This window comes from Melanerpes formicivorus, unplaced genomic scaffold (assembly GCF_026170545.1).
Source record: "Melanerpes formicivorus ecotype bairdi unplaced genomic scaffold, bMelFor1.0.p_v2 SCAF_14, whole genome shotgun sequence".
NCBI lineage: Eukaryota > Metazoa > Chordata > Aves > Piciformes > Picidae > Melanerpes > Melanerpes formicivorus.
Genome location: NW_027142366.1, coordinates 13,252,571 through 13,274,787, shown reverse-complemented (window position 1 = coordinate 13,274,787; position 22,217 = coordinate 13,252,571). Strand labels below are relative to the sequence as shown.

The 22,217-nt window shown below is 41.7% G+C and overlaps 2 protein-coding genes across 3 annotated transcripts in view; one reads left to right on the top strand and one right to left on the bottom strand.

Moving 5' to 3' along the window:
* Positions 1–10,249: 10,249 nt before the first annotated feature.
* SNN (stannin) lies at positions 10,250–18,986 on the top strand. Its single transcript, XM_068147120.1, has 2 exons — positions 10,250–10,563; positions 16,254–18,986. Exon 2 carries the CDS (start codon positions 16,329–16,331, stop codon positions 16,587–16,589), a length of 261 nt encoding a protein of 86 aa, XP_068003221.1. The 5' UTR covers positions 10,250–10,563; positions 16,254–16,328; the 3' UTR covers positions 16,590–18,986.
* Positions 18,323–22,217, bottom strand: part of TXNDC11 (thioredoxin domain containing 11) — a 27,194-nt gene continuing 23,299 nt past the window's right edge. Inside the window, exon 12 of one of the 2 annotated variants that reach the window (XM_068147118.1) lies at positions 18,323–19,643. In XM_068147118.1, the coding sequence (XP_068003219.1) occupies positions 19,016–19,643 (628 nt within the window). In that variant the 3' untranslated portion in view covers positions 18,323–19,015. The remainder of the gene's footprint in view (positions 19,644–22,217) is intronic. The other variant, XM_068147119.1, reaches the window with a different exon arrangement.

The following is a 22,217-nucleotide window of genomic DNA, read 5'->3' as shown; positions in this document are numbered from 1 at the left end:
TATACATTCATCTGTATTCTCACATTTGAAAAACCAGACTAGCAAATTTATTCTTGACAGCTACCAGAACATGCAAAGAGCTTTCACAATCTTGCTGTTAATCTTCTGAAAGTGTGACAATCACTGTTTTATTTAAAAGCAGTGCAGGCAAGGATCCCACTTTTCTCACCTTTCTGACACATGCAAAATAGTTTGCAAGGTAAAAAGTCATCTTATTTCAGGATACACACCCAGCCTGCACTGGAATAAAAATATTTTTGCCAGAACATACAGGACTGCAGAGGTGGGAAGCAATGCAACTAGTTACCAGACCATGCCAAGCAATCCCTGTATAGATTTGGGTAAGACATTTTATCACAAGCCATGGAAATGTGACTGAAAACTTAGTTGTGACACAGAGCTGCTACCTCATCTGCAGTTATTCATTCTACACTTGGCTGAAATACCTTCAGAGACTGAGGCTTGTATCAACAAACTAGCCCAGCCACTCCATGTCAACAAAATCAGCCAAGCACTATCTATTGATTTGCTGCAATTTATGTAGGGTTTTTTGGGGGGTTTCTTTCTTCAGAAATATTATCTTCCAACTATGGTCTAGGCCCAAATCTGCATGAAGTAAACTATTAAACTTACTTCACAGAATGAGCAGCCTGTAAATACTGCTGTCAGAATAGAATAGAATAGAATAGAATAGAATAGAATAGAATAGAATAGAATAGAATAGAATAGAATAGAATAGAATAGATTGGAAGAGACCTTCAAGATCATTGTGTCCAACCTATCATCCAACACCACCTAATCAACTAAACCATGCAACCAAGCACCCTGTCAAGTCTCCTCCTGAACACCTCTAATGATGGTGACTCCTCCACCTCCCCAGGCAGCCCATTCCCATTCCCTGTAGAACTTCTTCCTAACCTCCAGCCTAAACCTCCCCTGGCATACCTTGAGACTGTCTTTAAGTTCAAGGCCTGGGAAAGACAAGAATCTCAGTTTTCACTATTTTCAACATACTCATCCTATCTTTCCGGTTACAAAAGAAATCTTGAAAAAGTACTCAAGGTAACTCTTTAACTGGAAGAAAATAACCTAGTATTGCTATTTTTAAACAGCATTTTAGTCCCCTCTCCAGAGTAATTTGTCAAGAACGTACTGGTTTACGGGTTTCTGAGCTTAGCGGTATGGACTCAGATACACTCCTGTGGGAATAAGCACAAGAAAGCCGAAAGAGATTGTCTAATTCCTGGCAACTTTTGAAGTTATTTGGAACAACTTGACAAGCAATCATTAGCTTTCTACAAAAGAAACTATAGAGGAGAAAACCACAGTAAAGGGCCTGCATACACATAATTAGTAATGAAAAGTCAGAGGTTCTGAAGAAACTATTTTAATTGTCCTATGGTGCAGGTTACTGGACAAACCAGTTATGTACAGGCTTTTTTTGTCACCTTCAAATCTAAGAGTAGTTTACAGAATCCTGACTCATCTTGACTTTGTGATACCAGCTTCTTTCAACCAGTAAGTGTCACTGCAGGCCTCTCATCAGAGCCTATAGTGCAGTAAGGCTGTGTCTTAGAACTCTCAGCAATCAGACATACTTCTTATTTGGTTGCTTGCTTTTATCTGTGGGTTTCTGTTTATCAAATTCTGATAGACATTGGATGTAGGGGACAGATAGTCACCACCAAGAAAAGTAAGACTTAAATAGTTCTCTTGCAGTTTATTCTGACCCTGTGTACTACTCATACTGGAGGTAACAGTTTGTAAGACTGGCTGCATTATTTCAAGACCCAGAATGCTTCCAAAGTGATGGGAAGAACTAAAAGCCATTGAGAACAGCACCACTGGGAGCATTTCAGCCCTCATTTCCTCAGTAAGAAAGTGTGTAGATAAAAATTTTGGATGAGGCACTTAAGCAAAAAGACAAGAAGAAATTGCTGAAACAAATCAATGCCCACTAACTTTACACATTTAATTTTCCTGGGCACACTCTCCTAGACAAGGTGATTCTAACTGCAAGAGGCAGTGCCTGGAAGCACTTGTTATGGCCTCACCATACGTAACAGGACTAGGGCTGGTACTGCTGCACTCCCAAAGCCTCATAAGCACAACAGAGGAGATGATACAGTTAACTACAGAAGACAAGGAGTCATGAGGAGTCTGAACATGAAGAAGAGTAATAGAAAATGGAGATTCTGTAGACCTGTGTGTCTGGGACCTCTCCCCAACTATCTTGTCTGGCATCTTCCTATCACAGAATAAACTCCTTCCTATTCTTGGCACATCTACACAATAGTGTCTGTAAGTGACACTCTGGATGTCAGATTTCCATTTACAAGGCTTTTTCTGTATTAACTCAGCTGTAAAAAACAGGTTTGTCTAGAATGATCAGTTTACATTTCATCCCAGCACTGTAAAGTAAAGGATATCAGTTGTGTCTAGGAGGCTTTCCTAGTGTCTTGAAATCAGCTGGAAACCTGGTCTAAGTGCTGTGTTGGGTCTGTGATAACCATTTGTGCCACTTCCAATTTGATTCTTTTTAGAACTAGCTGTCGGAGTCTAAACTTCCACAAGCTAAAGGCAAAACTGCAGGATTCCCTTGTGCCTCTAGGTAATAAGCTGATTTCTATTCCAAACAGTTCTTGGGTTGGTCTGTTTTAAAGAAACCTAAATAGTATTTGAATGGCTGAAGAGCTGTATGACAGATTTTCCCAACAGTTTCTTTTAAGCTTTTCAACCCTCTGGACTGTACTGTGTGCTAGTCTGGTTTTGACCCACCATCTACATTTCATTCCTATCAGCCATCTGAGCACATTGTAGATCTCCCAGTTACAGCTGTTGATCTGTATTTAGTAAATAAGATGCTGTTAAGCAATCAGAAAATACATGACTCAGTCATTGTGGTGGTTTGAGCCTTAACTGGGACTTAAGAGCTCAGATGGGGAAAGGCTGAGAATCCCACCCTCGCTCCCCCCTCCTCTTTCCCAATAGAGAGAAAAAGAAAGGGAAGGCGCAAATCCACCAAGAAATAATTTGGAGTCGGCTTGGAAGTAGAGAGGTAAAGAATTTTCTTTAAAGTGCATATATATATATATATATATCTCAATAACAGGTAGGGTTCACAAGGGTGGATGGGGGAAAATATATGAATACAAAAGCAGTCTCTTTGAAGAGGCGTGGATGTAGAAGGGAGGACCATGTGGCAGAAAAGTAGGGAGCCAGCAGTCCTCTCGTCCAGGCAAAGGCAGGGGCCAAGAGAGCTAATGGCTGCAGTGTCCTCCTTTTTATAGGCTTGCTGGACAGGGAGGGGGAGTGGAACAGACTCACTCAGTTTCTCAGGGGGAAAACCCCCTGCAGGGAGGGCAATGTTCTCACAAGCTTTCCCCCCCGCTTCCAGGATGGGCGTAACCCATCACAGTCATATACCAGAGGAACCACAGCAAAATCATGTCAGACCTGTCTGCATCATAAGAGGCTGTAATAACAACTCCATCAAAGCTGTTAATTTAAATTTTTCCTCTGTATTATTCAAGATCATAGCCAGGGTGAATGTATCTTTGAAACATATACACGAGCACCAAAGGGCTGAAGGTGCTCTGCACTATTGCACAGGCTTGAGTAATAAGCAGCAATCTGAATAAAACACTGGAAAACTATTTAGGCTATTAATAAAACCTAAGCTATATGCAGCTTATCTGATGATGACATCAACACTCCAGCAAACAGAAGTACCCTCTTATTACTTGGAATGGAAATACGAGATACAAGTAATCACACTGAAGACAGCCTTACCCAAATATCTGATAGGAAATAAGTTCCAAGGGCAACAACACATCATATTACAAAGCAAAACTGTTTGCAGTTATAACTGTTCACAGATATGTCACCTTAATAACACCTTTCGTGTTTCAATGCTACAAATGTCATTGATTTTTCTGTTAAAACAATGTGTACCTGATGCCAGAAAACTGTTTCCAGAATAATATCTGATATCCTATATCCCACATGAAGCTACATTCAGAGTCTTTCCATAGCTATGTTACCCCAACAACAAAACCAAAACCAAACACAAACAAACAAAAAAACACCATCAAAAAAAAAAAAAAAAAAAGAAAGGAACTATCACATTTGGGATAAACTGCACAAGTTGCTAAGGTGGTACTGTCACTGTCTCACAATGCTCAGTATTTTCCTTCAGCTTTTTAAGTGGCTTTCTTGTCCTTCAGATCGCCTATTCTGTTTTTCCTGATAATATTCTCACCACAGAGTTCTTGACCCTTCACAAGCCTAAAGGGATAAAAGAAATTGCCACATATTCATACGTCATGTAGAGATGAGACTCTTCAAGAGACAGAGCTCTCTAAAATGGAGAGCAGCCACTCAGGTAGGGTGTAAGAACATCTAGGGAACAGACAGGTATAAGAGAAATTACTTCATTGTATTTAAATGCTAACAGACTTTTCACTGTAGCAAGGTGATCTGATTTCTTGCAGCAATTAATATCAGCTTTAAAGATTATGGCTTTCTGAAATACAGTGGAAGGAAAAAATTCAAATATTTCCTACAGAAGTTGCCTTCCAGGGATTAACTGCTGACTGGAGATCTCACCATAAGGGACACAGTATAGGAGGGGTTTGTAAAAGAAAAATGCAATGCTGTTTTGAAATCTTGTGCATTCACCTTGGGGAATCTGCAGGGCACTTTGTATTGTAAAAAAGGTATCTTGTTATTAATGACTAATGACTGGTGGGTCTCTTTATCTGACAGGACTGCACACATGGATGGCTTGTGGCAAGACTACTGTATCATGGTTGCTAGGCGGCCAGTGTAGTGCCTGGAAAACATTTGATTTACAGCTACTGTAAACTGTTTTGTAGGGAACAGCTTTGCCAGTGCATTAATTCTGCTGCAAGAAAGGGTTTTCTAAACTAGAGTTATTCCAAACACCCCCCGACACACACACAAAATAAAATTTACACTGAACTTTTGATATATACAACTTAACCTGCATTTCCCAAAAGAAAGATTTATAAACCCTGGGTGACCAGAGAAAACGCTGCTCTGCAAATTGCCCACAGACCATATGCTTGGAGGACAGGCACTCACAGCTCTGCCCTCCCTGAACCTCAGAGGGAGTTGGCACTGCTCATATAAGCATCTTAGCTGATGAAAGAAGGATGTAAATTTTTGCTTGCAAAACAGTCAAGCACAAATGTGCACTTCTTGTGCATTGCTCACCATGCATGGTTACCACCTTGAATTCCTTTGTCCCCAAATCCTCACTCGCTAAGGATTAGTATGTGTTGGCAACAGCACGGCATCTCTTTCCCTAGAGTCACACATTGAACTCTTGTTATCCTTGCAGCTTTCTTGTCCTCTTCAGAAGATGTGGACCTCCACACAGTGACCAGGGTACCACCTACCACAGCTAACTTCTATTAACATCCTCTAAAGCTCTGCTACCACTGTCTAAAATGGCCATAGAATACTACCAATAATTATAATGTAGCTAATCTCATGTAGTCTGTGATACAGGATTTAACATAGCATAATGCAGTTACTGCAGGGCAGAATCAGTTCAGATTATGTCCAGCTGCAGCTTTTCAGTGGGAGAGTACACCTAATCCTAAAAAGGAACTAAAAATATCATTATTTCAGGCTTAAAACAATGAAAGTAAAAGGAAGAGGGGAGATTTACAGTTAGATTAGCTGCAGGAATGCAAAGGAGAACAAAGGTCTTTGCAAAACCAGCATCAGAACAGTTTATGGCTCAGCTTCTAGTAGAGTGAGTAATTGCTGGTATTCAGGAAAGTAATCTAAAGATCCTAATTGCAGCTAAAACTATTACTCATAGTCATACTACTATATGTAATAGTCTTTTCCGCTAATAGACAAAATAGCTATTTCATGTATTAAATACTGTTTATGTTAAATGTTCTGATTTTCTGATGCAGTATTCCTCTCCTGGGTTTCATAGGTTGTGGGCTATTTTCCTGGATCCCAGAAAAGTAAACAACAATGTCCAGGCAAAATTTACCAGGAACCTTGCAAGGGAAAAAAAAAAAAAAAAGGTGGCCAGATTTACTAAGACACTAGATGGAGCTGTCTGAATTGATTTGTCAGTCTGAGTTTAGGTTTCCAGATCACTTCCACCTTCCCTGTTTGCATCACTCAAACCCCATTTTATCTCTGAATCACCTCTAGTTCCTCTACTAACATCAGGCAGTTGTTTTCACTAAGTGCAGAAGCAAATGTTTTCATTAGATGTCTACTCTTTGCACCGATCATAGATTCATAGACACATACAATGGTCTAGGTTGGAAGAGACCTTAAAAATTGGCTAGTTCCAACCTCCCAGCAAGTGGTCCACCCCTCAAGTCCATGCATGTCCAGTTTGGTGACCAGGATGTCATGCAGGACAGTATCAAACACTTTACGCAAGTCCAGGTAGATGACATCAGTTGCTCTCTTCCCCTATCATGTTCAGGCATGATATCATTTGCACAGTGCTTTCTGGTTTTCTGTAATGGCTGACACTTCTGTTTTGAACTGTTACTGTGATTTGGTTTCAAGAGTGCTCTTAAAATTAAAAATAAAATAAAGCAAGTTGGCAAAAATATTAAGATAACAAGGGATTTCTTTTTCACTTGGCTACAATAGGAGAGGCTTCATCTGGAGTGACATTCCACTACAAGGCAATCTACAACAGAACATGCAATTCACTAGTGTGAACTGTGATTTGCAGTAGTGCACTTACACTGTTTCAGGAAGTACTTGCTGTTAAAAGCAGAACTATGGTGACAAAATCCAGTAAGACTGTCAATTGGTTACTAAGCAATTGACTACGCAGCCTCAAAATACTACCACTGTTGAAGAAGGCTAAGCTCTTGCTGATCTAATCACACCCATTTCTGCAGTCCTTCAGTTTCATACTAAGAAACTGATCAGGAGCTGATTGCAGACTCTACTACAAAATAGAAGAGATTGCTTTGCCAAAGTCAAAGCACATGCAGGGCCGCAACACTGATGACAGAAGGAAATAGGAGTGTGCTGGGTTCATAAAGAATGGGAAAAGGCTGCTACATACAGGAACAGAAAATATGTAGACTTTTTCCAAGGATGAGAGAAAGAACTAAAAGAAAATCTTTTTGGCTCTGCCTCCAGTCTTGGAACAGAGAATAGCTTTGTGGCATATGTCTTTGTGGTAAAGTTAATTTGAAGGAGATGCTGAACAACTCTACCAAATGTGTTTTCCAAATGTGTACCAAGGAACTTATTTTTCAGCATAATACCATTAACTATTGTGCCAGGCAAACACTGTTCCTGCAAAGCAAAGTTTATTACACTGCCAGAACTTACAGCTGGGAAACTCAGCTCAAAGTAGATCAAGCAGAGATATGGATGACTGTGATAATGTGTGGTAGAAACTGTCACACAATGATTACAGCTGACCCCAGAATTCTTCTGCAGATGAAGTCAACAAGCATATGTAATGGTTGAAAATGCTAAGTGCTGTGATAGGAAAACATCAAAGCAAGAGGGAATGTTCTAAATGGTGATTAAAAATTCAGAAAATTGTTAAATATGTTTATAAAAGTCATGAATATTGGGGAGCATGTTACTTGATTGCTTTAACTGAATATGATCCTGGTAAAGTCTAAGTGGGTTCTTTCTGATCTCCAGCTGTGAGTATCAGTGGTCGATAGAGCCTTGTCCCTGCTTTAAACCTTAAGCATGAACTGGGTAGAGGTGAAAGTGGCAAAGTAAGAGGAGTTTTTAAGCAATTCTGATGGATTACCAGCCCTATACTTTCTCCATAGTAGAGTGGAAATTTCCCATGCTATAAGCCAGTGCAGATCAAGCAGCCCATTTGCAAAGGCAAGAAACTGATGTGAATGAACCTGCTTTGTTCTCTGCGCAATTTACCAAACATGAGTTACAAAATCACTATTAAAAGTTTCTCAAAGGCAAAAAGTTTTCAAATTGTGCCAGAAGAGACTGCTGATCTTCTCTTAAGGCTGTGCTATTGCTGGATGGCTTTTACCAGTCATCTGTCATAATTGCATTCATGCTTTTTGTACAAAAGGGCATGACCGTTCTCAGTGAAGTGGATTAGGACACTGATATACAGTGGAGTCTACATCCATGGTTATGTAAAAGAGGCATCTCCATAGAGACTCAAATATCAAAATGAGATTTAGACAACTTGTTAATGTACTGGTCCAAAGGCTACCTCTACATCTGCTTATTTAACAGAAAGATAGGTTACTGCCATGGCTGGTATTGCTTTGCCAGACAATCCAAACCATTAGTTACTAGCAGGGAAAGTAACCCAGTGTCAGTGCTTGGTCTTCTTTTCAAAAAAGATCCTAAACTTTTAAGGATTTTTCAGTAGTGCTTTATCATCTCTTCTGTGATGGCAGAAACTGATACTGTGTTATGCTCTAATTAAGAGCCAAAGCTTGAATGAAACATTAATTTTACATTAACCAAAAAGTTCTCTAAAATGTTCTTAATTAGCTGTGGTATCTCAGGTATTCCTAGCCCCCGTACATTTTAAATTAAACAAAACTACAAGATGGTGTGCTTAGGGCAGTCTGTACTACAAGAAAGCTTCTCTGTTAATACTGTAAACTGGCTATATGGGATTTGGAAGCAGCCTATGTATTACCTGTCATTTTACTAAGGCCTCCTGAGAGGCCAAAATGTGAGTGGAGCAGTACAGCTTCCAGGCAAAAGATGGTTCATGTCTGGGCAGCTTTGAGAGTGAGTAGCAGAGATGATGCACTCATCTTGGTACTCGGTCATAGCCAGATTTTCATGGCATGAGAATGGAAAGGAACAATGCTGTTAGGGCTGTCACATGGTCATGGTGGACACATGCAAGGAAAAATTACTCCCTAGAAAATTCGTACATGGTTGTGCCGCTTTTGGCTTGGATAGAGTTAGTTTTCTTTGAAGTAGCTAGTATAGGGCTGTGTTGGGATTTGTGCTGGAAACAGTCTTGATAATTCAGGGGTGTTTTTGCTAGTGCTGAGCAGTGCTTACACAGAGTCACAAAGTCTTTTCTGTTCCTCATACCACCCCACCAGTAAGTAGGCTGGGGGTGTACAAGAAGTTGGGAGACAATGCAGCTGACCCTGACTGATCAAAGGGTTATTCCAGACAATATGACAGCATATAAAGCTGGGGGAGAAAAAGACGCAAGTGGGGGAATGTTGAGTGATGGGTTTGTTTTTCCAGGTAACTGCTATGGGTGCTGGAGACCTGCTGTCCTGGAGATGGCTGAACACCTGCCTGCTGCTGTGAAGTTGTGAATAAATTCCTTGTTTTGCTTTGCCTGCACACATGGCTTTTGCTTCACCTATTAACCTGTCTTTATCTCAAGCCACACGTTTTCTCACACTCTTCTGAGCCTCTCCTCCATTCAATTGGGAGAGTGAGAAAGTGGCCATGTGAGCTTTAAGTACCACTGAGATTAAACCATGACATTGATAGAAACCAGCATCTATATTGTAAAACAACTGTTTATACAAGTCAAAGGAACTTCTGAACATCATCTTTTGTCAGGATTTGTTCCCTCAAACTTCCTTCAGACTTTAGATGAACCTCAAACCAGTTTGGATCTGTTTTACCAGCAACTTTGCTACGTCTGAGTTGTTGCAATACTTGTCACCTTTTCATTCTGTGGCATCATTAAGGCCCAGCTTCAGTAGAAGGGTGATGAAAACCTATACTAAGTAATTTCTTAATACATTTACATGGCCACTGCACCACCACGGGGTGAATTATTAAATATAATGGACATACTGGAAATGACAGCATACTAGATGTTTGAGACAGACTCCCTACCTGAGAGTCAGGGATGACTGTCAATCTGCCCAGGGCAGGATGGCCTGGTCGGGGCCGGCCGCTGGCTGTCAGTGCTCACCAAGCATCACGGTGGTTCTGGGGTGGCCTTGGCGGTGACAGAGCTCTTGCCCTATTGCTGCACTTGGTCGAGTCGATAAAGAGCCTCTCGCGGAATCAGGGAGGTAGCTGACGGGTTTTGCCTCCACGGAGGATGGCAAGGGGAGAGCTGGAGCCGAGGCTGACAGGTCTGGCATCCTCACTTCCTACACCCTCGTGCTGCAGGGCTACCCAGCGCGGGAGGCGTCTTCCCGCCCAGGCGCTGCTCCCTCACACCCTCGCCTCCCCATTGGGCAGGGCTACAGGTTGAGGCGGGCGAGAGCGGCGCCAGGAGGGGGTGCGCGCCGCAGGGGAGCCCTTTTCTTAAGCTTCGCCTGGCTCAGGCCCTCCGGTCGCGCTCGCCGAGACCCGCGAAACCCTGACGAGGCAGCACAGTCTCCCACGGGAGGGAAAGGGAAAGGAGGGCCAAGTCACCGCCACCCCGCCCGTCAGCTGTTGCTGGCTGGGCCCTGCGCGCCGGGCGCCCATTGGCCGCTGTGCGGCGCCGCCCGGCCCCCGATATAAGGCGGCGCGGGTGGCGAAGGAACTGTCGCGCCCGCGGTGGCGTCGGCGGGTGCGCCGCGGTGGCAGTGAGCGGCGGGGCCGTGGCTGACGGTGAGCGCTCGGGGCAGGGGGCGCGGCAGCATCGGTGCAGGGACTGGGGGAGGTTCAGCTGGGCGCCATAGGGGCCCAACAGCTCGGGTGGGGTCGAGCCCGCTGTTCTGTGAGCCGGGGTTGGTGGGGCGGACGCGGGCCGCGTCGCGGGCAGGGTTCCGTGTTGAGCAGGATCCAGAGTCTCGGGAGTATCAGAGGAACCGCCTGTGCTTTTTTGGCCTCAAGCCGGGGCTGGGGCCGCCTTTTCCCGAGCGCCGCCGCGGCGGAGTCGCTCTTTGTCTGCGGCGGTCCGGCGGGAGGTGTCCGTGCCCGGGGAGGTGGCCGAGCTGCCGAGCTGCTCTGGGCACCTCGCAGGCCCAAGGGTTTGGCTCGGGGCTGCCCCGGCACGACCTGGCTCGGCCGGCGGTTCTGGCTCCATTCACCCGAACGGCCCGTGCCGCCTTGTCGCCCTCCCGCGAGCTCCTGCCCCTTCCCCGGTGCGGTTGCAGCTGTCACCGCCGCGCTGCAGTCACAAGGCGCTGTCTCATGGCTGGTGAGCGGCACCGGGGTGGACGTGGGTCGTGCCCCCGCCACCCACTCTTCCCTCGGCCCGAGTTTCGTCCCCGCTGGCTCAGCGCCGCAGAGCTTAGTGCGAGGAGTTACGTGCGTGGCACGGAGTAAGTCCAACCACCGTATTGACAGTCCTGGGAGCTCACGGTAACGTGAGTTGCTCCAAGGGAATATCGCTTCTTCCTCTGAGCATCTGCAGTGTACTGTGCTGTCTCGCACTCCTTTTCTCGACATGAACACAGATTTAGGCATCTAATGTTGCTTTTATGTAGCCCGGAAGCACTCAGAACAGCTTCTAATATTCATGTCTTGATTAGCAGGTAGGTGAAACAGTATCAGATCTTTCCGTGGGTGCCTGTACCAGCAGCTAATGGTTAGGCATTGTTATGTAACTGCAAAGCCAAGAGCAAAAGGGACTCTAGAGACCAATGTGATCCCTCTCCCTAGGGTAGGAGCGAGAAGAAAGACTTGCCAGACAAGAAGATCCAAACCCAGTGTGACCTTCACTTTTCTAATAAGGTGATTCTGAAACTGAGTAGAGGATTCCTAGCCTGAGCTGTTGAGCTACTCAGTACAGGTATATGACAGATTTCTGGGGTATTTACAGTCTTAAGGTTGGAGATGATTATAAAAAGTGCTTGAATATTAGAAGCATATGAGTGCTATCTAGCTGTTGCTAGTCATTAAAAAAAGCCAAACCATGTGTCTGGAAAACTACCTTGAATGTGTAAGTACAAAAACCTTTTCCATCAGCAAACTTAGTGTTGCCATCTCCACAATTTTTCTAATATATCAAGAACTAAGCTATGCTACAGGATATACCTAGCATGTTACTTGTGGTAACTGAATGTTAGAAATTACCCTTTTACAAGGACGGACCTCTTGTCAGAGCTCCATGCGGATATGACACTGCCAAATACAAATCCAGAGTGTGGCAGATGGTCTGCCAGCCATCCAATTATCTCTGAAGCATACGTGATCTTACCTCTGAAGTATAAGTCATGGTAGCACCAGAAGCTTGCTTCTAGTTTTGCATACACTGACTGACTTGCCTGCCAGGCAGTTACAGCATAAACTTGCATTTGCCATGCACTTGATACGCTTCTGAGAAGCTCTGCTTACTCTTGCAGTTGCGTGCTGTGTTTGAGAAACTTCCTGAACTGCTGTTTTTCCCCTCTTTTCATCTTGCTGGGCTCTGTAAAATAATAATTTCTTTGTGGCTTAGCTTGATGTAAAGCTTTTAAAATGATTCTTGGTTAAGTGTAAGGTACTACTATCTGTGGAAGCTAACTGCTGTTCCAGTTAATACCATTAGGTATTGGCTTTCACTCTAGTGTTTCAAGCAGTTGCTTGAATGCTAAGTTGTTGGTAGACTGTCCATAACTAATTAGCCACAGAAAAGCCTCTTTTAGCTACCTTCCTTGCTCTTTTCCTCATCATAACTATAATAAGGACTGGAAGGAGATCGGAACTGAAAGTTTTTACTAAGAGCTCCCAGCTTCTAAAATAGCCTCTGGCCAAGCTCCAGTTTGTGTGGTAACTTGGCCTTAGCAGGAAAAGGTGACAATAACTGGAGTTAATTAAGAATAACAGTGATCTCATTGTATCAGAAGTGGTGAAGTCTAACGATGGCTGGGTAGTGTGGACACAGCATGCATTCATGTGCCAGTAATAGAATTACAGCTCTGATTTTCCCAGAGGGTTTTCCTCTCATCTTCCATTTGCAATAGTGATGCTTTTATGATGAGTATGCAGCATTCCTCAAACTTAATCTTACTGGCACATACAGGAAAAGGCTTTTTTTACAGTTAGTAACATGTAGTGTAAGGTGCTGTTACTTCTAAAGGCCTTAATATGGAAGCTTTCTAATAATTTGTAAGCTGAAGGTCACTCTGGTAGTTTTATTCATATTTCCTTTGCCCTGCCCCATCCAGCTTACTGTAGGTAAAATACTGTAATAGAAATTGACTCCTACCTTTCCCCTCAAAGCCACAAAAAACAAAGTCCAAAGATTTAATACTTGGACCTTGAACATAACTGCTTGAGGACTTTGCTGTGGTTTACCCAAATATACTAGATTAATTTCTGAAGCATCTTCATATAGCTTTGGCTTTTATGGTAGGAGTATTTCTTTTCAGAAACATGTCTGCAGGGATGAGGACAGTGAACTCTGCAGCAGAAGGCCTATTATCATGGAAAACTCAAGTTTAGAAACTAATTCCAACATTGCACTCAATTTGTCTCTTAGCAGCCTTCTGCAATTTAAACTTTGTCCTTTACTTACAATTTCTGAATTGGATTAAAAAAAAAAAAATCCTCAAAGCACCAAACCCTTAACAAATGAAGTTCTGAGTAGAAGGTGGTGTTAAGACACAGAAGCAGTTATTTATGGAAAAATGGTTTCTAGCTGATGTTTTCACTGCTTGATTGCTGCAAGAACTGAGATAGGCTATTTGTAGTTTCCACCAGTCAATCAGAGTAATATTTTAATGAGTAAATATGCTTTGATGCTTGCTTTGATAGCAAGTGTGGTGGGAAGGGATGTAGCACTACAAGCACCACCAAATATATATGGATGGTGTTAGGAATCCCTTTGAAGATCAGAAACTACAGCTTTTAATGCCTCAGAGTAAAAATGCTAAATGAAGTCAGTGCTGCTGGTGTGCTCCTGGGCTTTTTGAGCTCAGCTATGCTTTAAGGGCAAGTGAGTCTGAAAGCCAGTTGGAACGTCCTTTAGATTAAGGGAATCTAGAGTATCCAATATTTCTCCCATCAAGAAGTGGACTTTGGAGACGGCTTAACCTTTGTTTCTTAGTTGCTGTTAGAAAGTAGTGAGTGCAGTTCAAGTTCTGCCTCTAGAAAACAACATAGAAACCGAAGAACTTACTAGTATAGTTACAGCATGCAAATGTATTGTGCTAAGGATAGAATTGAGGCTGTACACAGTGACATAAAGCCAGAAAAATAACAGTGCCAGAACACTGCATGTGTTTGAAACAAAGCTATCAAAGCTAGTAACAGTGCTACCATCTCAGTTGCAATCATGCACCATTAACTAGCTGGTTTGTGATACTTTAGATCTGTACAGATGATTAATATCTGACTTTATGGAGGGTGCTGGCTCCAGACTGCTTGAAGAGGATATGCCTGCAAAAGGATTAACTTCTGCACTTTTATCTCACCAAGAAGTGCCTTGAGAAAGTGACCTTGAACCTTAAGATGACTCTTCAGGATCCTTTTCCTGGAAGGTTCATGGAATACTATCCAGAGATTTAGGCTTTGACTTGGCAGACAAAGGTATTTTAAGAGGAATCTGCAAGTTGCTGTGTTGCACTCAGAAATGGTTGGACTAGAAATAGTTTAATAAATCTGTCTTGCATGTCCTGGGGTTTCTAGTTTTCAATCTCTAATACTTTCCTTGCCATAAAGCACAATCACTGAGACAAGGGAGCCTAATCCAGCTAGAAGTAACTTTCTAGTGTAAACAATGAGCATTCATGTGGAATACCCTACCTCAAGGATGGGTCCTGCAACTTCCTGTCTGTATCTACAACTGTTAACATCTCAGTTGCCTTAAAGGGCTCTGGAGCTACTAATTACAGATGATCCCCTTAGACTGGAAGGATAAGTCCAGTCTTCATTGTCCATAAAGTCAGGAGCAAACCTTCTGCATGAAAAGATTGTGAAATATGTCCTTTTGTAAATGATTAATGTGAATTTATTCTAGAAGGAGCTGCCTTGACTAAGTGTACTTGCGAGAGCAGAGGATAAAGAAACAAAGCTGTCACAGGATAACAGGATGTTAGGGGTTGGAAGGGACTTCTGAAGATATCTGCACCCTTAAAGATCCCCCTTCCTCCCTCAGATAGAAACTTGCAGATCTGTTTTTCAGGTCAAAGTGAGACCATTGCAGTCTGTGGCTGTTAGAAGTGGGGAGAGAGAAATGTGGTCTCTTATAGTCCAGAGAGGTAGGTTGTTACCTGGATTGAACATCTTGTTTCCAAAGCTGTTCTGAAAACCAGCAAGGTACAGACCTTTACAAGCAGTCATTACGCTGAGGTCTAAAAAGTTTGCCAAAAGATCCTGGTGATAGAGAGGATGGTGATGTGCAAAATCTCATACCTTGTATAGCTTGTCAACTCACTTAATCTAGCAAAGGGGTAGCATTTGCAATGCTAGTTTCCAGTATTGTTTTTCTAGGTGACAGTAATTGTTTAGTTGTAATATAAGGTTATGTGCTGCACCAAACTGCTGTGGGGGAACAGTGCTAGTAGGTTTCATTATGGCTAGCAATTGTGCAGGCTGCAGAAGCAGTCTTGATGTGGACATGCAGTGCCTGCAGGAGAAGCAAGGTAAACCATCTTTTATGCTGATGCTGTACTCCTGTCTAGACCAAATAGTACTGTAGTTCAGACATGCCCTGAGAGAAAAACCTACATGAAAGTCATTCTTAATCACTCAGCTGATCACTGTGTTGAATAAGCATTGCAGAATTGTACACCTCTCCAGCTGCAGTGGGCACACAGCTGTGCTGGGGATGTCTGTTACACCCTGTTTCATTCTGCTTATTTGGATGAAATCAGGTCTGCAGGACTTTACAAGGCTGGAAGTGTAGACAGGTTATGTGCAAATCAGCTGTGTGATGCTGGACCTTAATGGCCCCTTTGTTGAACTGATCTTTCATGAGTGAGTCCTTGCTGAAGTGACTGTGGCAGTATGTACAGGTCTGCCATTCCATGAGAGATTATGGAATAAACTTGAGTCTTCAGCTTGAGTTCTGTTGGTAAAGATACTGCACTGTAATTGCCTTGACTTTCACTACAATTACCTTACCAATCCTAGAACTGTGTAAATTCTGTAGTCTGTTTCATCTGTCTTCTAGTAAACTGTTACCTCTTAGGAGGTTAGCTGTGTGCTATCTCAATAAATATGTCAGCAGTTGAAATAAGTTTATCTATCATTTGCTTTAGCTTACTGTGGAAACCTGCATCTTCAAAGGCAGTTTGAAAAAGTAGGTTAAAATGAGTAAGTACTGTAGGGCTGCAAGAAGGTCATGTGAAGGATACCAACCATCAACATAATGTTGCTGATTATGGTAAAACTGTACAACTTCATTGAGTGTCTTGTCTTTTCCACTGCAGTTCAAAGATGCAGCAAGCCTGACAGTGAAGACAAGAATCTTCTTAAAGAAGTCAGAACAATCTGAAATATTGACCATGTCTATGGATCATAGTCCCACCACTGGAGTGGTGACTGTTATTGTTATTTTGATTGCTATTGCAGCTCTTGGTGCCTTGATACTGGGCTGCTGGTGTTACTTGCGTCTGCAGAGGATAACCCAGTCCGAAGACGAGGAAAGCATTGTGGGTGAAGGAGAAACCAAAGAGCCGTTTCTTCTGGTGCAGTACTCTGCTAAAGGACCTTGTGTAGAAAGGAAAGCTAAGCTAACTCCAAATGGCACAGAAGCACATAGCTAACCTGGAGCAACACATGTACATGGACTATGCTGATGTGTGTAACCAGCAGAAGACTCTCTATACTGTGAAGGACCTGGTCACATGCACTCTTCTCATCAGAAAATACCCTCGAGCTTTATTTGCAGTTGCATGCACTGAGAAAGTAGCACTTTGTGTCAACTGTGTATCTGAGTTCCTCTGTGACTGACCTGGCATAACGTCCATTGCTGGCAATGGACACAGGATATACTGGTGTGAAGAGACTAATAGCCTTTTTTGTTACTTGAATGTTTAGCTAAGGCTATTTTGATGGAGTTACTACTGTAATGTGAACTACTTTGCAACTGTGAACTGTAAATAGGCTGTCAGAAGCTTTTTGCTTTTGTTCCACAACATAGGAATGACATGATGTAACTGTACATAACACAAGACTCCCAAATGACAACTGATGGTATTCCAGGCCTTCAACACCAAACCTGCAGTTAAAGCATGCTTCTGCTACAAACTTGAATGCACAGCTATGAAGTCAGAACTCTTACTCCTAACAGTTTGTTGGACTCATGAAAATACTTTCAGAAGTTTTAAGCCTTCAGTAATGTGTTGAAGCACAGAAGCTGCAAGAAAGGAATTGATTTCCTTTAGTTGCAGCTGAGTAGGTTAAGCTTTTTGCTGCTACATCTGAGTTCTGCAAGTATGTAGAAGGAAAACTGCAAGGAAACTGCCATTTGGATAGTTTCCAACCTGGAAACTAATGATGGATACTGAACCCTCAGGCATGGTCCAGAAGGTTTCCAGGAGTTCTAAAGTGGCAGTAGAGCAGGATTTTCTTTTCTGTAGGTCTGCATGCTGAAACTGCCTAAGTGGTTACTTCCTAAAACTGGCAGAAGTGCCACTAGTGTGAATTTTTCTTAGAATCCCTCTTTGTCTATTTAGCAGTTAGGATATATGCCAACAGCCTGTTATAAAAAGGTGTTTTACTCTACAGACAACTACAGAATTTGGTTAATCCTGTAGATAACTCTTGATTTAACTGTATTACTAAAAGATAAGTTTGAGTCTTTCCTATGTAAACAAATGTTGATGTGAGCAAAGAAGATTTCTGACCGGTCAGTGTAAGTTTTTAGCTGGCAATTTTTTTTGCAAAACAAAAAAGAACATCCCTTCCATTTCCTGCTCTATGCTGTAGTTCAGCCATGGGAACTGTAAAGATGTGTTAAAAGGGCAATTCTGGGCATCAGAGGTTTGAGGGGAGGGAGGGCAGAAAGAGAAGAAACAGCACTGAGCCACCAATGGCAGCATACATATTCTAGAACTCTTGGGGTAGGCACATATGCTTTGAGGCTGCTGACCTGTTTTCAGTGACTTTATAAATAGCTTCCTTTGCCTACTAAAACTTTTAAACTATTGCCTAGGAAAAAAATTTACTGTAAATCTGTGCCCTGAAATGAGTTACAAATAATGAAGTCCAAGTTCTTCAGCTCTATATGACACATTAGATTTACTGCTTGTACCTGTGCATATGGAATAACTAAGTAACACAAGCCTAGCAAACTTGCTTCAGAATTGTAACTGTATGCAAGACAATGGCCTAGACAAAGTTGTGTCCTTCTCCAGTAACACATTGATGTGCATTTTTAGCTCTACCTTTGCCTTTTAATTGAAGGCTATAATTTTAAGCAGAATTAATACTGTCACTAGCAAGAAGTTCCTGCTGTTGCCTTGTGAACTATATGGGGTGCGGCTGGTAAGAGGACTCTTACCTTGGGACATGCTTTTAAGGTACTAGTCTGAGACTTGTATGTGTAGCCAGACCCACACACTGAACCTGCTATATTCTAGACCCCTTACAAATCAAAGAGAAAATTATTACTTCAGTAAGACTTTTAGTTTTCAGTACAGAACAGTTCACACATGGCTCTTGCAGATTTCAAGACAGTCAGGTAACTGGTATACAAAAGTGATAAAGTGTTGAAGTTCTAGACCAGAATAGTTGTAGCAAGATGACTTTGTCCACTCAAGTTTAGTGATTACACAGATGAAGTATCTCTTAATTCAGCAAAGAGAATGCAGTGTAAAGGGCAAACTTCAGAAATCATGTAAAAGTATAAATCAAAGGTCTAATTTTTCTAGCAGCTATAAGAGAAAGCCAGTGAAAAAGAACTGGTCCTTAAGTCAGAGGTGCTTCATACTGCTTCCCCTAAAAACCAGCATCTTTAATTTAAATGGACAGGTGTTTGCAAGTTAGTGCAATAGTAAAGTGCAGAAAGTGTTTTCCATTCTCCTCTTCTCTTTAGATGTGGTTATTAAGTAGTTCAAGTATACAAAAATATTCCATTTGATTTTTCTTTTTCTGGATCATAGGGGGAAAAAGTCTTTATTTACAATGAATTTCAATAAAATTTGCATAAATACCTACCCGATACTGCATCATTCCACTGTGTAAGTAATCATTCTGTCCTGTTTCCACTACTGTGCTCTGTGTCTATGGTATCAATATTATCAATCCTTTCTTCTTCTGATGTGGTAGCAGCTGTTACAAGTGATATATCATGATCTTCAGAAATTATCTGCTCTGATGGAAGGGATTCTTTACCTTCTTCTTTGCTTTGTAGCTTTCCTTCCTTTGATGCCACCAGGATTCTCAGTAAAGTATTTGCTTTAAGGAGGTTTTCTGATGCATCAGCTAATTCTTGAAGCTTTTCAGCCATTTCTAACAATTCTTGATTCTTCTGGTCATATGTGGCCTGTAACTGCTCACTGTGGAGCTGCAGAGTCTTGTGCTGCTTTTCCAGTGTGTGTTTTTGCTGCTGTAGTCTGTGTTCCTCTCTCCTAGCTTCAGAAAGCTGTGCTTCAAGCTGGTCATGGGCCTGATGAAGTGCCCTGATTTCTGATCTTAACTTCTGAATTTCTCTCTCTAAGTGGGAGATGTGTCCTTGCTGTAGAACTGTCCCCTTATGTAGGCATTCTTTGGTACAGGGCTCTGATGAAGAAAGACTTGCATGATGTAAAATAAATTTAAGGAGATTAGGAAGGTTAACTGGAAAGTCTTCAGGAAACTTCACACTTTGCTCCTTCCTGGAAAGGTAAGTTAATACTAAGTTAGGTAAACAAGGATAATTTCAATCTAAACACCTTGTGTTCAACCTTAAGTTGTGTTTTTTATCAAAAATGGCTAATATATCAGCTAAGAGAAACTTGAACTCATGCAATAAGGAGCATACTGTTTTCTTTTGATGAACCATTTAAACTCTATTCCAGTGTGGGTGCTCTAAGTGTCTCTGCACTGGATTGGTATTTGTGTGAGCAAGATGGAGGTGAAATGACTGTGAGAGAACACAGGGAAACTTCACTTACCATAAATTGTTACTGCTTTAAAAACCTGCTTAAACTAGGCTTTAAAATGCCAGAAAAACCTTTTCATCCAGTTATGTATAATACTCACTGTCCCTTAGAAGCATGGTTCTGCAAACTAGATCCTTCTTCAAAGTGAAAGTCACTTGATTCAATTCCAAATACTATGTGGGGGCTGAGAACAGTGATCTTAAAGCTATATTCCACAACAATATTTTGAAGTAAGTGTTGTCTTCCAGCCCTAAAATTAGTATTCCAGTGGTTGTTAAAAGAGTTAGGTCTAGTTGGGCTTCAGCTTATGCAACTTGACCTAATGAAGCATAAGACAACAGCATTCAACTGCTACTTGTCCCAGCTGTCAAGAGCACCTCACAAAAAGTGGCTCAGCAAAACGAAAACTGAGACTATGCATCTTCAAACCAGCACATCCTCTGCTTATAGACACTCAAGCTAGCTAGAACTAATGGACTGTACAAATGAGAGAGGGAGTCTGAATACCAGAATGTGCAGAACTCAATAGGTAACTGGATTTGGCATATTGCAGTAGATGAAGGTAACAGTGTCTTTATACAGACAGGCACACACCCTGGAAATACTCCAACAGAATTCCTGCTCAATTAGCCTAGGGAACAGGAATGTGGCAGAGAAACTGATCAGAGGCTGATTTGCAAGGCTTACTGCACAAAGGTGATGAGTTGGAGGTTAGAGTGACTCAGAACTGATACTGAATACATGCTGATACGTAACTTTCTGTACTGAAAACATGAATTTGGAATTGCAAAATATAAAGACACAGGTTTAAAGATTTTGTAACTGCAGTACAACATTGAGTTACCATTTGCTGTTGATAGAGCTCTTGAGGGAGAAGACTGGAAATCAAAATGTTAATGTTCCATAGCAGAGGCACATATTTGTTATAGCACTTGTTTGCATTTCCTTTCTATAAAAAATGTAATTGTGTAAGACTAAGTTTTTAAAAAAGAAAAGAACTTCAGAGTTCTTTTATCCTGACCCACCCTTTGTGCCTTTCTCTACCTCACCTTCGTCTTTCTCTTGTTTTTCTGCTCACCCCTTCATGAATTTATTCCCTTCCTTTCATTACCTCAGGAATCATTCCCAATCCTAACCATCTCCCTGAAATCACACTTCCCTGTCCTACACTCTTATTTCTTGGCTCATTCTCTGAGATCTTGCTTGCTGTATACAGTTTCACTTCAACAGCATGTACACCTTGTTTTACCACTAATCTCCTCTGGATATTTCCCTCTGTAGGTGTTAGATTGCTACTGAAGCTTCATTTGTTTTCTGTTTTAAAGAAACAATGCGAGGCTTCCAGAATGCCAACAAATCTGCTGCTATTTTTCTCCTGTGAAAAATCCAGCACTTGTTACTGACTCAGAAGGAAAACCAAAGCATTTTGGCAATATACATAAAAGCCCATGATGTGATTCTATAGTATCTATACTGTAACAGCTATACACAAACCAGTGTGGTCAATTTTTTTTTATAATTACTGCCAAGAAAATGTTAGGACTCTGGAAAAATGTATTTATGCCCAAGTGAAATAATGAAGTAGTAGGTGCACTGTTCTAAGAAAGAAAAAGGTATTTCAATAATTGCTGTGTTAGATTAAACAGGAAATTCTTAAATAACTTTACACTCAAGTGTGGTTTTCACTTGAGGAGATTCTCATTCCCTCCAAAAGCCAAACAGTAGAACAATGAGAGAAATGCAACTTGTATGAACTTCTGTTTGATCAACGAACACTCCAAAGTCCCTCTGATTACATTTATTGTAGTACAGAGGAGTGTGCAATTTCCCAAGGATGCAGAAGCCCTCCTTTAGCAGTCAGATTTTCTACCTTTTTGTTTCAGCACAGATTTATGATTTTAAAAACCACATAACAGTATCTCTAACAACAGGACTGTTATTTTTTTCTGTTAAACAAGACTGAGCTTAGACTGCATTACCTACTCTCCATCTGTGCTTTATTTTTGTTTTTCTTCATTAAAAACAGCAAACATATCTCTGCATTTTACTGCAAGAACCGTTATAATATTCTGAGAGCTCTCTTTGCTTACCCAGTTTGAAGTGATTAAATACAAGCTGCACTAGATCTGTGCTGCACCACCATCTAAATAATTTTCCCCTTTTCCCCCATCCTGTAGTCACCCAATTTATTTGGACCATGCCAAAAATCTTACATACAAAATTATAATGAGGAAAATTAACTGAAGAATAAGGTCAGTAATGCTGTGTCCAGTTCTAGGCCCCTCAGTTTAAGAAGGACATCTAAAC

What these genes read in the sequence shown, in the direction of transcription:
- SNN (XM_068147120.1), top strand. Translation starts at nt 16,329, where the DNA reads ATGTCTATGGATCATAGTCCCACCACTGGAGTGGTGACTGTTATTGTT.